We start from the raw sequence: 13,363 nt of genomic DNA, 5'->3' as shown, positions 1-13,363 counted from the left end.
GGCAGTGTGGCTGTCTGAGGGAGGGATGCTCTGTGGGGCAGCAGGTGGGTGAGAGGAGGGTCTGGCCACCTGCACTGGTTTCCCTGACCACATTCAGTCTGCCCCCGGCCCGAGTGCACACACACATGCACACACACAAGCAGGGCCGTGCTGTCTGTGCGGCAGGACCCAGTCTGTCCTGCTCACTGCTGTGGCCCCAGCGTCTGGCACGTGGTAGGGCTCAGGCTGTGCCAGTGCATGCCCCATGCAGAGACCATTATGACACAGCTCGGCTTTCACAGGGCTCCCTGCCATTAGGGAAATGGACAGTTCACCAGCCAGTTCCAGAACAAACAGAGAAGAGCTGCCTGCAGTCCAGCCTGGGGCATGGGTGCTGCAGCCAGGCGGCAGGGGGCTTTCCAGGGGGCTTCCCAAGGGAGAGGCAGGAAGGAGCTGGGGAGCACCGCAGCCCGGCACAGCAGACTGCCTCAGATGCCCGCCGAAGCCTATGACCTGCGGGGCAAGGATGCAGACCTTGGGCTCAGAGACATGGCATGGTGCATGACCCCTCCCTGGCTGTCCCCACAGCAGGCCAAGTTCGCCTTCTACCGCTGTGCCGTGCTGCTGCGCTGGGGGCTGCAGCACACCCTCTTCTGTTCACTGGCCTGGGGGAGAGGCCTCAGTGCCCGCCACTTCCTCTGGACCTGCCTGGTGAGGGCCATGGCGGGGGGCATGGGGGACACGGCTGCAGCAGAAGAGGGGAGGCAGGGTGGCAGGGGCCAGGCTTGCTGTTCCCAACCTACTCCCATGTCTCAGACAGCTGCTGCGGCAGCCCCTAGAGCCAGGTGACACGGGGTGAGGGCTGAGGGTCAGTGGTCCCTCCAGGGATAGCCCTGGCCCCAGCCCATGACAAGTGTGCTCTCCTCCCGCCAGATGTCCCATAGCCAGGAAGAGTTCAGCATCCACTTGGCACAGGCCCTCAGCTACCTGCATAGCTGCCACCGCTACATCAAGACCTGGGCAGCACTCTTCATAGGTGGGCAGAGGGCAAGGCTGGGCTTGGAGATCTACCCCCCAAGGCCTGCCCCCACCTGACACCCCTGACCCTCACCTGCCCTGACCATCCACCAGTAAGAGAGGAAAGGGGGTGTGTGAGGCGGGGCAGGAGTGGGTCTGAGCCCCCAAGGAGACAGGGAGCCCCCACCCACCAGCCAGCTGCTCCCCGGTCTGTCGCACAGGTTATACCATCTGCTACCACCCCCAGGCTGTGTCCCAGATGGTGAGCGATGTCGACATAAAACTGCTGTTCTGCAGTAAGCAGCCCCCTGGCCCCTGGCCCTTCCCCAGTCCACGCCCTCCCACCGCAGCTCTAGCACTCCAAGACCCATTTCACAGATGGCAAGACTGAGGCCCCAGAGGAGTGGAGGCATCTCCCGCACCTCCCCAACCCAGTGTCAGCATCAGGACAGGGACCCAGGCCTCCTGAGCAGAGCCCAGCACCAGCCCCTGTGTGTGTGTGTGTGTGTGTGTGGAGGTTGAGGTTCACCATCCCCTGGGCAGACCCCTGTCAGAGTGCTGTGAGTGGGGCACACCCACACCACGGCTGCCTCGAGGCACCACTGAAATAAGTGACCTGGGAGTGGGTGGGGACTGCGAAAGATGAAGGGAAGCATCCCAGGCTGGCAGTCAGAGGAGCTGGGGTCTGGCCACCGCCCTGCTCACCTCCCCCGCCACCCCCAGGATGCAGTGACAGGCTGCTCCCAGGCAGGGGCCACCCTGACCTGTCTGTCCCTCCTCTCTGGAGCTTTTGAAGATCTCAGAAAAGACCTAGAACCCGGCATCCAGGAGTTCGCCACCAGGCAGCTCTCCTTCCTTCGGGAGGTGTCCACGAGACCCCAGCAGTGACCTCCAGCTCTCCCCCCCATAACCCCTGTGGTCAGCCCTGCCCAGTCTGTCCACCTGGAGCTTTGTTGCTTAACATTTTTCCATTTGAAAGAAAGATCTAGATTCAACAAAGGAGTGTTACACCTGTCGGCTCCCTGCCCACCATCCCACAGGCCCCTCCACTGACCGAGCCAAGCCCCAGGAGACACTGGCAGGACTCGGGGATGGAGTCAGGCCCAGGGACAGAGACACACTATGAAGTCTGCGACCTGCAAATGGCAGCCCCTGCGCTCCCAATGTGGGGTGACTCCTCGAGACCTGAGCCCCTGGGACACGGGCACTGGGAGGGTGCTGGGAGAGTTCTGACAGGGCCGTTGACCAAGGTGCCCGCAGCCTTCAGTCCGTCTCCAGCACAGAGCTCTGCAGTGGCTGAGGGGATGCTGGTGGTGAAGGGCTCCCTCAGCCTGCCCCCCTCAGCCTGGGGCCCCACGTGTCCCTCCACCCCCACCGCTATCCTCCTTAGTCCAGTCAGGGTTGGCAGCAGAACCAGCCTGGCGCACCTGGACAAGCTGTGTGGCCTGAGGCAAGGGTCTCAGCTCTCTGAGCCTCAGCTGTTCCATCTGCAAAACGCGTAGCAAGACCTTCCTCCCAAGACTTATTGGAGGGCTGAGTCCACAGTAGGGTCCCCCAACCCCCAGAGAGACACCTAGGGACCCACCTCACCTTCAGCCAAGTCCTACTCCCTCTCAGCCTCAGTTTCCCCACGTGTGAAATGGGCAGATGGGCCTTCCCTTGCCTGTGGCCCCACTGAGCACCTAGAGAGACCCTCCCTGCCAGAGCTCTCCCTGGAGCCTTGGCCCCAGGCCATCTCTCTCCAACCTGGCCAGGCCAGCCACCGCCCCTCCCACAGGATGCTCCAGCCAAATCTGCCCACCTGCCCTTCCTCTTGTGGGCCCACTGACCTTCATCCACAGCTTGGCTCAGGCACCTACCGCCCTCAGGACTTCCACACTGTCAATTCTCAAAGGCCCTGCTTCCGCGGCCCCTGCTGGACAGAGACCCCCACCCCAGCTCCTCACAGCCCCTCTGCAGGCTGAGCACCTCTACCTTGCACCAGACGGGTTCCTAGCCCGTCTTACCCCGCCCCCCAACCCCGCTACACTGTGAGCCTCTCGGGACAGGGACATGGCTGCCCAGGGCCAGCACAGAGGAGGCCCCAAAACCTGGATGGTGGGTTGAAAAACTACAGTGACCTTTACCAAACAGGTATCAGATTTGCTTGAGTTCACAAATGTGTTCAAGGAAAGGAGCAAATGACCATGTGGCAGGGCTACAGCCCCTCTCCACCCAGGAGCCGTGGCCAGGTTGTGCAGTGAGGGGACAGCCGCCCCAGCCCACAGCCCTGTCCCCTAGTGGTATGGGCAGGCCAGGTGGGGGCACTGCCAAGGCAGGGGCTGAGGCGGGGCAGGCAGAGGCAGATGGGTGGCAGCCAGCACCCCCCATCACCCGGGGCAGTGACCGGAGCAAGGGGTCAGTAAAGGCCTCTGGGTGCTGTCCTGAGGTGGGCAACTGTGCGAGGGGATGGCACTGGGGTAGAGGCCACTCCCCAGCCTCGCTGCACACCGCCAGCCAGGCCAGCATTGAGCCCACCCTCCCCCACTGTGGCCACACCCTCCTCACACCTCTTTTCTGGGCCCGCAGGGGCTGGCCCCCAACTTGGAAACCCACACACCGGTGTATGTGCACGTGGCAATCCATGGCCTCAGGCAGGCACCCCCGCCTTGCCTCCCGCCCTGGGCTTCCCTCCACCCTGGCCGTGACCGTTACATGTCTGAAATTCATTCCACCAGCACTGGCTCCCTTCTCTGGGCATCTAAGGCTGAAATGAGGACATCTGGTTGGGGTGGGACAGGGAGGCCACCCCACAGGACACAAGGCCCAGAATAACTCCCAAGTGAACCCCACTCTGTCCTGCATGGGGGCGATGCTGATGACCCAGCCTTGCCTGCTAATGTGCCAACCCCAAAAACTGTAGCAGACAACTCAGTCCAAGAAGGGTTCTGCTCTGGTGTACCAAATGTCGCGGGCTGGCCTTCAAGTCAGGGGGGCAGGACCCAGCATGGCCACCAGGGGGCACTGCGGGAGCCCCAAATGCAGTGGCCGCCCTGGGCCCCCAAGCGTCCCGCCCCCCCACCCCCCTCCCCGGGGCCCCACACCCCACTCCACACACACAGCTACGGCTCCTGCTTTATTGCCTTCGAGTGCACGGAACATCTGCCTGCCCCGAATCCGATAATTTAAGGTTCCAAAAACAAGCCAAGGTCACGGGCCGCAGAGGAAGGACTGGGCCCAGCAATTAAAAAATTACACTCCGGCCCCACAATAAACAAGCCAGAGAGGAGACCTGCCTGGGGGTGGTGTCAGAGGGCGGTGGCAGGAGGTCCAGGGAAGGGGGCCCCCAACTAGCCTCAGAGAGACAGCGGGAGAAACAGAGACAGGTCCAGAGAGGCAGGGAACAGATGGCACCAGGGCTGGGCGGGCTCCTTGGACACAAGTGCCAGAGACGGAGGCCAGCCCAGGCACGGAGCTCCTGCTGGGTGGGGTGGGTGGCCAGGCCACCGTGGGCCCAGGCCTGGCCGAGATCCTGAGCTACATGACACAGCATTTGGTCTTGTGCGTGTGGGGGTCCTTGAACCGCAGTCTCTGTTTAGGCCGGTATTTTTCCAGGTAGGTGAGCTGTTTGCTGTTGATGGCTCCACGACGCTTCCTGGGAAGATGTGGACAGGGATAGGGATCATCGGGGCCCTGGCTTGGCCACCTCTCCTGCCCCAGAGAGCTCAAAGCCAAGAGTGCAGGGGGGCTGCAGCAGGCCCTTCCTACCTCCAGCCTTCTCCTGGGCTATTCTTGCTGCCAGAATCACCCTTCCCTGATCACCCGCGGCTCACCCCTGCTTATCTTCCAAACTCACCCAGGTGTCACCTCCTCCAGGCTGACTTCCCTGGGCTCCCACAGCCCCTGTGCTTACCCAGCTGGGTCCGACCCCACCCCCAGGCCATGAGCCCCTGGAGGGAAACAAGGGTGAAGCCTGGGAGGAGGAGGAGCCCAACCCTTCCTGGGAGGGGCTGCGCACAGAACTCACTGTGCAACCCTGGCCGAGTCACACCCTTCCCTGAGCCTCAGCTTCCTCATCTGTAAAATGGGATTCTGGTGGTTGGACACCAGGGGGACTGAAGATGGAGGCAAAGCTCAGAGCCTGGCACAGGGCAGCAGGGCCATCGGGGTCACGGAGGGAAGTGAGGTGCTTCCAGCCCCAAGACAGCAGCTGGATCAGGCGCTGGGGTCTGGGCTGCCTGCTGCTGCAGCCTCGGCCAAGGGCATCACAACCAAGAGTCAGAGTGTTGGGGAAAAGAGGGCTGAGGGGGCCCGGGGAAGGCCCAGCCCTGATCCTGGGCAGCCAGGATCCTCGCACCCAGACCCTCGAGTGCTTGCTGAGCGCCCTCCCCCGCTGGCCGGCCACTCACTGTCGGATGAACTGGATGGCGTCCTCATACTTCATCCCGCTCTCAATGAGGGCCAGTGCCACGAGGACCGGAGCCCTGCGGGCAGACGGCAGAGCTGGGGCCACCTGAGCCTCCACACCCCGACCCTCCCCTGACTGGCCACCTGCCAAAGACGCAGGGCATGGGGGGGCCTAGACTTCCCCCGCTACCCCCGTGGAGGGCACAGGCTCGGAGCCCAGCCCAACTTCCTGTCCAAATCCCAGCTCCCTCCCACTCCTGCTGTGCAACCTTGGGTAGTTCAGGCAACCTCTCTGTGCCTCAGGCTCTTTGTGTGTAAAATGTGTTGGCGGGAGGATTAAATGGGCACACAGGTAAAGTGTTCAGCGGGGTCTGGCTAGGGATAAGAGCTTGGTACGTGCTGGCTGTCAACCCCACTCGGCTGGTCTTCCCGCTGCAAATGGGGATCCCACTGCGTGGATCATGTCAATCAAATACAGGCTGCTGTTCCACCTTCAAGCAGGGGTCCAAGGCCGGGTTGAGGCTGGGGGTCTTTGTGGCTGGGGAGGAGTGGAGAGGCAGCTCCTTTCCCGCACAAGGTGCAGGGACGGTTTAACCACAGCAGGAAGGAACCAGGTCAGATTTGGGGAAGGACTTCCTCTCTGAAAGGCTGTGAAATTTGTCTGGGAACCCCCAGACCTGGGGCATCCACCCTCTGGGAAGCTCACATGGATGTATGCTCAGGACCCAGATCCGAAAGCAGGAAAGTCAGACCACAAGATTCCCAAGCTCGAGTCGAGCTCCCAGCAACCGCGCCCCCCACCCCAGCTCACCGTCCCAGGCCCGCCACACAGTGCACCGCCACACAGCTGCCGGGGTCCTCACAGAACTTGGCTTTCAGCAGGCTCAGCCAGTCCTCCACCACCTTCCCGGGCGGGGGCGCCCCATCGTCAAACGGCCAGTCCTGCAGAGGGAAGCAGTCATGAGGACCCCCAACCCAGATGTGGAGTGGAGAGGTGCCCTGGGGCTCAGGCTGGCCTGCTGACGGGCTTGGACAAGGACAGGGAGCTCCGAGAGAGGCAGATGGTGCCATGAGCCCGCCAGGGTGGGGCAGCAGGCCCCAGAGGGCACGCAGGAGGGGCTCGTGGGAGGGGCATGGCTTGGCCATGAGCATCCACTCTGAGTGGCTCAGCCACCTCTTCGTTTCCTGCTCTCTTTAGCTGTCCCCTCCTCCAGGAAGACTTCCAGGACCACCTTGCCCCTTTCTGAGTAGAGTCTCCTCAGGAGTGCCATGAACCCTACTCCCCCCAACCCCATCAGCCCGAGCTGTGTTTCTGGGGTCACACTCCCGCCCAACTGTGTGCCGGTGGAAGCCTGAGAGGTTTTGGGTCAGCAGGACCAAGGGGTCTTGTCCCCTGTGCAAACACACAAACATGACTGCCACATGCCCGTGTCCCCAGTCCCCAGCACAGTCACACAGCCCAGTTACCAGGAAGGAATAAAGACAGGGCTGTAGTCGAGGCCCATATTCCTGGGAGCTGGACTGAATGGTCGGTTACACCTGGGCCTTTACAGTCATTCCTAAGAGTTAATTTTGTTTTGGAAAATTAGCTCTGCCCCCCACCGTCCCCCAGCACCCTGGAAAGGTGAGGCGCGTCTGCAGGGAAGGGCCCAGGCTGGGGCATGCCACGGTGAGGATGGAGAACTGAAGTCTTGGTGAGGTGGTTTCACGTGGAGTGAAGGGCCTGCCCCAGAATGTGTGCCATGTGGTACCAGGGGTGAATCCACATGGGCCCACTGAGGCTGACCGAAGGCAGCCCTCGGGGTCATCTCATCCCCTCCCCGGCCTCCAGGCAGGGCAACTCCTGGGGGCACCCGCTCTGCAGGGCTGCCTTAAGTCTAACCCAAGTCCCTCCTGCTGCAGCAGCGAAAGGAAAGAGGGGCCGCCCACGCGCCCTGTGCTGAGAGGTGCTCACATGCACTTTTCTCCTTCCCTTCAAGCACCCACATTTTAAGGTGGGCACCTGAGGCTCAGACTGACCTGTGGGGACACACGGCTTAGAAGGGGCAGAGGTGGGATTCAGCCCAGGCCTCTCCCACCACCCCAGGCCACCAAGCCGTGGTTACAAAACACAGTAACACCTGCCAAAATGGGGTCCCTGGGTACAAAGCAGTGATTGTGGTCCTCCGCACTGAGAGAAGAGCGAGGCCCAGGAGCAGCCCAGAGGGCTGCTGGGCACCGGCTGGCCCGCTCCTTGCCCCACAAGCCTGGTTCCGGGGCTCTGGCTGCCACAGCCCATCCCACAGGGACATGGCAGGAGAGCCAGCCCACCCTCATCCTAGACTCAGGTCTCCAAGGCCAGAAGAGCCAAGGAAACAGCCCCAAGAGTCCCTCCCCATGGCCTCTGCAGAGGCTTGCCAGGGACGGGCTGCTGCCCAGCAACAGGGCCCCAGATGCCAGGCAGCAAGAGATGGAGACGAGGCCCTTGAGACAGGCCCAGGCGCAGAGGAGCCGGGCAGCCCCACACGCAGCCCTGTGGGGTCCCGGCTCTGCCCCAGGCTCACTCAGGGACCCGAGGGAGGTGCCACTGAGCCTTAGCAGCCCCGTGTGCACAGTGGGGCCATGTTCGCCACCAGGCAGGGCTGTTGGGGGACACAGGATCAGCCCCCGATGGGGAGTGCACCTGGCAAGGGGGGCTATTACTAAGTGCTGCTTCCAGGAGGACACTCACCCCAAAACTGGGTTTTCCCAAGATGGAACCACACAAGGGGCAGCCGTGAGGCTGAGGCAGATGGCACCAGGTGGTGCCCAGCCTGGCACACACAGGCCCAGCTCTCAGGAGCGGCAGCCACGGCTGATGCAGCACATGTGTGCGACCCCCACCTCGTGGGCCATGCCGGCCCACTCTAGAGGTGGAAAAACAGGGTGCAAAGGGGGTGGCTCGCTCGAGGTCACACATCCCGACAACATGGCCTCCCCCTGGTGTGCCCACACAAGTGGCCCAGGCACAAGCATGCCTGGGGGGTGGCAGGTGGCACACAGAGGCCACACGTGCCTGCCTTACAGTAAAGAGCACCAAACCCACTGCCCAGGCCAAGAGGGGCCCCAGCCCACCCCCCAACCCCCCACAGCAGCAGCAGTGTCCCCAGCGCCACGCAGCCCTCACCACGACAGTGATGCCATCCTTCTCCAGCGGGGCCTTGTCATATGTCACTTCGCACACACGCACCACGGTGGTGGCTCCGTATTTCTTCAGGTCCTGTCAGAATAGGATGGGGGAGGAGGCAGGGCTGGGCAGGGTTCATGGGTTGGCACCCCCAACCCAAGCTGAGCTCCCTCAGGCCCCCAGGGTGGGGCTGTGTCCCCCTCGACAAGGCAGGAAGGCTCTGACACTGTGTGAACACCAATGGTGGCCTCTCAGGCTCAATGACTGGCCAGGGTGGCATGGGGTGGTAGGGCACCTGACACTCTGGGGCACCTGTCCCTTGGCTGCCCACCTATGTTCACTGTCACCCACAGTATGACAGCTGCGACCGTGACTCCCCAGCATGCTACCTCCCTCCTCGTCGTGCTCAGGATCCCAGATCTCACCAGCAAGGCCACATTTTCCAGACAAAGCTACCAGGTCACCCTAGCAGGGACAGGACCCCCCAGCCCACATCTGGGCCCCCACATCTGAGCAGCCCTTCTGGCCTGGGCTGCGGGGATAGGTCCAGCCCAAGAGGCCTCAGAGTAGGGAGGGCAGCCCCCAGTCAGATGGCAGCCGGGAGGGGCAGCCTGGCACAGCAGCAGGGAAGCCCCACACTACCAGGGAAAAGGTCACGCAGTTCACAGCCAGACTGAGGGCGACTCGTACCCAGGGCAGAGGGGCTCCGTTCCCTGGGGGCCCCGTGCAGGGGCTACTCCCACCCCACCTGCTCCCCACAGCTATTTTGGGAGTGGTGAGGAATCAGCTGCTGGGCCTTGCTGGTCATGTGACGGGGACACTGGCCACAGTGAGGCTAGAACCCAACTATTCTAAGAATGCAGGGAGTAGGAAGGAAGTGCTGGGCACTCAGAGTCCCTTGTGCCCTCAGCAGAGGGAACTGCCACCAGCCGGGACTGAGCTCTGACTCTGGTCACAAGCTGAGCCCTGATCTTGTTCATACACTGAGCCCTGATCCTGGGCACATACTAAGCTGTGACCTTGATCATACACTAAGCCCTGATCCTGAGCACACATTGAGCCCTGACCATGGTCACGCTCTGGGTCCTGACCTTGGTTATGATGGAGCCCTGACCCTGGTCACATGCTGAACTCTGGCCCTGGTCACACACCGATCCCTGACCCCAGTCACTCACAGTGCTGTGCTCACCAGTCTTTCCTCAGACCCTGCTGTTACCTCAAGGGTATCGGCTGGGTGTGCAGGGCAGTCATCCTCTGTAGGGCACCCAGCTCAGTGTCCAGGGTCCAGGGTTCAGCATGTGGCCAGGATCAGCATGTGGCCCTGCCCTCAAGGTGACCACTACCTCCGTCTATAGAGTTTTCAGGGCCCTCTCATACCCTTATCCTTGTTTAATTTTGACAAGCCTATGGGGGCTTATCTCATGTTCCAGAGGGAAGGATTGAGAGTCTGAGGTCACAAATGGCCCTGCATATGGCTGCGGGGGCTGTAAACAGCCACACATGGTTACAGGCTCTGGAAACGGCCCTGTACAGCCTGGAGGCAGGCTGCAAACAGCCCTGGGTTTGCAGATGGCAGGGAACTTTTCAGAGGCAAGGCTCCTACAGGAGGCCGTGCTACACAGGCTCTGCAAATGCATTTGGCCACATCTGCTGGGGCTGTAAGCAGCAGGCATCTCCGCCTGCTGGCTCTCCAGGGTACAGTGGTCGCCCCCTCCATGGCCAGCTCTGACTCTTGCCCAGTCACTCCTCACACACAGATCTGAGCCCAGAAACCCCAGCCCAGCCTATTTCAACACAGAGCCTGTGGGCTTCTCATGACCTGAGCTGACCAGGGAGCCATCCTTCACACCTACGCCACCACCCGCCCCCCACCTGTCACCAGGCCACTTCCCACATGGGGCACCTCCTCCGTGCTCAGCCTCTGCATGGAGGCCAAAGGGCCAACAGAGGGCTCGGGCTGCCCCAGTCCAGAGGCCCCACCAATCGCTCAGAGCCCGGCCCACTAATACCATGGCCTTAGTCTGCCCCCGTCCTACAGCGCAGAGCCCTACCCAATCACACACCAGCCCACCCCATGGGCCCCCCAGGGACCCAGCTGACCCCCCAACACCTCTCACACCCAAGCCTCCAGGATGTCCCCGTGTCCCCCTCCAGGACCCTGTAACAGAGCAGCTAAGCTTTGGTCCCAAGGGCAGTACTGGCGTTGGCAGCAGTAACCCCCAGCCAGACAGCCTGCCCACCACCCACCCTGCCCAGGCTCACCTCGATGAAGCTGCTGAGGGTGGCATTGGTGGGGTTGTGCGTGATGAGGAAGCGCATGTTCTTGTAGCTCACCTCCACCGGGGCCGGGCGGTTCATCCGCGCCATGGCTCCTCCTGGGGACGGGGCAGGGGCCGGGCCAGGGAGGGGCTGCAGAGAGGGCTAGGGAAATGGACCACACAAGCCCCCACCAGCCCCCGAAAAACTGAGGAGCACGAGACCCCTGTGTATGTCCAAGAGAGAGAAAAGATTTTTTAAAAACCCGCCCCCCACACCCCGCACAAATATTGTGCAAATACTTGAGGGGGGGGGAGAAGCTGCCTGGTGTGTGGATAATTAGTAAAGAAAACCCAACTCTTTAAAAAAGGAAAGGAGCAAAAGAGCCCTCCAAAGTAAAAACGGGCCACGTCAAGCTCCTGTCTCTCAGAGCTGAAGAACTATAAGGGGGCAAAAATAAAAATAACCACCACCAAAAAAACTCAGCAAAGAAAACCTAAAAGCTGAAAGTGAACCCGCCGCCGCAGCAGTGTCCAGCGCTGTGCCCACCGCTGGGGACGCTCTCTCTGCATTGGTAGGCAGGTCAACAGCCCCCTTTGTTCAAAGTTGGGCTCCAAATCCCCAAGGACCAAAGGAAAAATGAACTTGAACAGAACCAACACTGGTGGCCTTGGGGTAGGGGTCACAGGTGGCGGCCGTGGCGGACAGGCGGCCTCTAACGCATGTCACGTTACCCCATCGGGGTACAGTAAGTCCTGGAGCAGGGCAGGGGGCTCAGGCGGCAGAGCCGGCCTGGGGCCAGGCAGCAGAGAACATCGGTGGGCGAGCGCAATGGTGAGGGCCAGAGGCACGGGGGCCTCCTCAGCAGTGGGCACAGTGGCGATGTTGGGCACGGCAGTATTCAGAGCTGGCCCCCGAGGCCCTCTCCATAAATCCCAGGCTGATCAGCAGCAGGCCACGTCTGGAGAGGGAAATGAACAGAAAGGGGTCACTGGAGGCCCCTGCCTCCTGCGAGGGGGTGTAAGCCCACCCCAACTCCAGTCACAGGAGATGCTTCTCCAGGGCCCTGCCTGTGACCGTGCTGAGTGACCCTCCTCAGGCCTCAGTTTCCCTATGTGGGAGCACAAAGAAGGGCAGCTTCTGCCAGGACTGACCCAGGCCCCTGAGATGATAGGACAGCCACCGCAGGGCCACCAGGATGGGGTGGAGAGGGACAGAGGAAGAGGGATTTCACAGACAAACACCCAGGATCGTGCAGATTATGGGTCCCTCTACGGCAACTGACCCAAGTCCCTGAGCCTGGCTCCTGCCCCTGCAGCCTGTGACCAGCAGACACCCCAACCCCACTCCCACCCCCAGGACAGTCGCCCTTCTCTCCTGATGCTTGGCTGCTGTGCAATGTATGAGCCCAGGTCATTCTGGGGTGGCCCGTCCTCAGGGAAAGGGGCTCAGGCACACAGTGCTACTGCAGGGGGTACGGGGTGTGAGGGGTGTGACCCCAGTCAAAGCCAGGGCCCGCCTGATCGCCTCCTGGGCTTTCCCCAGAAAGCCTTCTGCCCTGGTCAGTCTCCGCCCCCGGCCACCAATGTCCCCACCACGTGCTCACAGGCTGGGTAGGCACAGAAGATAAACAAGCCAACAGGCCAGCCGCCAGGCACATGCCAAGGTGGTGACAGCGCAGGTGGCCAGGAGTGGGGACACATTGTGACAGGGCCCCAGGGAGGGATGCTAGGGAACAACACACAGACAGCCACAAGCACCTCTGTACCTGCCTCTCTCCCTCTCTAGGTCTAACAGCCCCAAAAGTCCCAGCCAAGGGGCCCCAGCCCACCTCCCGTCCCATGAAGGGGCTGGGGGACCGTCGACATGTCACTGATCTCTCTGGGCTTCAGTTTCCCCATCTGCACAATGAGGGGATAAACAAGATGCCCCCAAGATGTGACCCAGCTGTGACCCTGTGGCGAGCAGACCCCTCCAGCCATGGATGTACTCTAAGCCCCACCCCGTCCCTGCGATCTGCTCCAGCCCCTGCCTCCCTCTCTGCCCAAGGAAAGGGCAGCTCACAGGCCCTCACCTGACACAGTCCTCCACTCCCCAACGTGTCACCTCTTACCTTAGCCCCTGCCCCAGCACCCCCTTCTCCAGGCAGGCTGGGCTCCTGGAGCCTCAGCCTGGGTGCAGGAAGGGCCTGAGGCCTGGGACCCTGGATTCGGAGAGGCCAACTCTACTGCTGCTGGCTCTGGCTGTGACATGTGACAGGAGGGGGCTACTCGCTTCCCTGCCCTCCACACCCTGGTGGTGGCCCGTGCTCAGGGGCTCAGGGCAGGCGCCACATCTCACACTCTGCCTCTCGCCAGGGTCCTGGGAGGATGAAAATGGGGGGAAAACTCCAAACAGGGGTAAAAGGCAAGAAGAAAGACTCCTGTCCCTGGTTCGGCCAGCCCCCAACCTGCTCCAGCTCACAGCAAGCACCGAGTGCACCTGAGCACAGGTGAGGAAATCCGCTGGCATCCTCATAGCACACAAACACCTGGGTCTCTCCCGGGGCAGGGCTATCCCTGTGTGTGCATGTGTGTGCAC

At 61.9% G+C, this 13,363-nt stretch overlaps 2 protein-coding genes across 5 annotated transcripts in view; one reads left to right on the top strand and one right to left on the bottom strand.

Annotated features, from left to right (window-relative positions):
• Positions 1-1,884, top strand: part of LOC134363730 (maestro heat-like repeat family member 5) — a 66,974-nt gene extending 65,090 nt beyond the window's left edge. The window contains exons 29-32 of the mRNA XM_063079281.1: positions 568-690; positions 913-1,015; positions 1,218-1,292; positions 1,784-1,884. Of these exons, the coding sequence (XP_062935351.1) occupies positions 568-690; positions 913-1,015; positions 1,218-1,292; positions 1,784-1,884 (402 nt within the window). The remainder of the gene's footprint in view (positions 1-567; positions 691-912; positions 1,016-1,217; positions 1,293-1,783) is intronic.
• Positions 1,885-4,098: 2,214 nt separating this feature from the next.
• The window catches only part of PTP4A3 (protein tyrosine phosphatase 4A3), a 35,947-nt gene continuing 26,682 nt past the window's right edge, over positions 4,099-13,363 (bottom strand). For all 4 annotated transcript variants that reach the window (XM_063079694.1, XM_063079692.1, XM_063079693.1 and 1 more), the window contains exons 2-6: positions 10,790-11,744; positions 8,528-8,620; positions 6,194-6,324; positions 5,385-5,459; positions 4,099-4,630 (exon numbers count right to left, since the gene is read on the bottom strand). In XM_063079694.1, coding sequence (XP_062935764.1) covers positions 4,513-4,630; positions 5,385-5,459; positions 6,194-6,324; positions 8,528-8,620; positions 10,790-10,894 — 522 coding nt within the window. In that variant the 5' untranslated portion in view covers positions 10,895-11,744 and the 3' untranslated portion in view covers positions 4,099-4,512. The remainder of the gene's footprint in view (positions 4,631-5,384; positions 5,460-6,193; positions 6,325-8,527; positions 8,621-10,789; positions 11,745-13,363) is intronic.

Source organism: Cynocephalus volans, chromosome 15 (genome assembly GCF_027409185.1).
Source record: "Cynocephalus volans isolate mCynVol1 chromosome 15, mCynVol1.pri, whole genome shotgun sequence".
Classification (NCBI taxonomy): Eukaryota; Metazoa; Chordata; class Mammalia; order Dermoptera; family Cynocephalidae; genus Cynocephalus; species Cynocephalus volans.
Note: the sequence above shows the minus strand (reverse complement) of the source record. Positions and strands in the feature narration are given on the sequence as shown.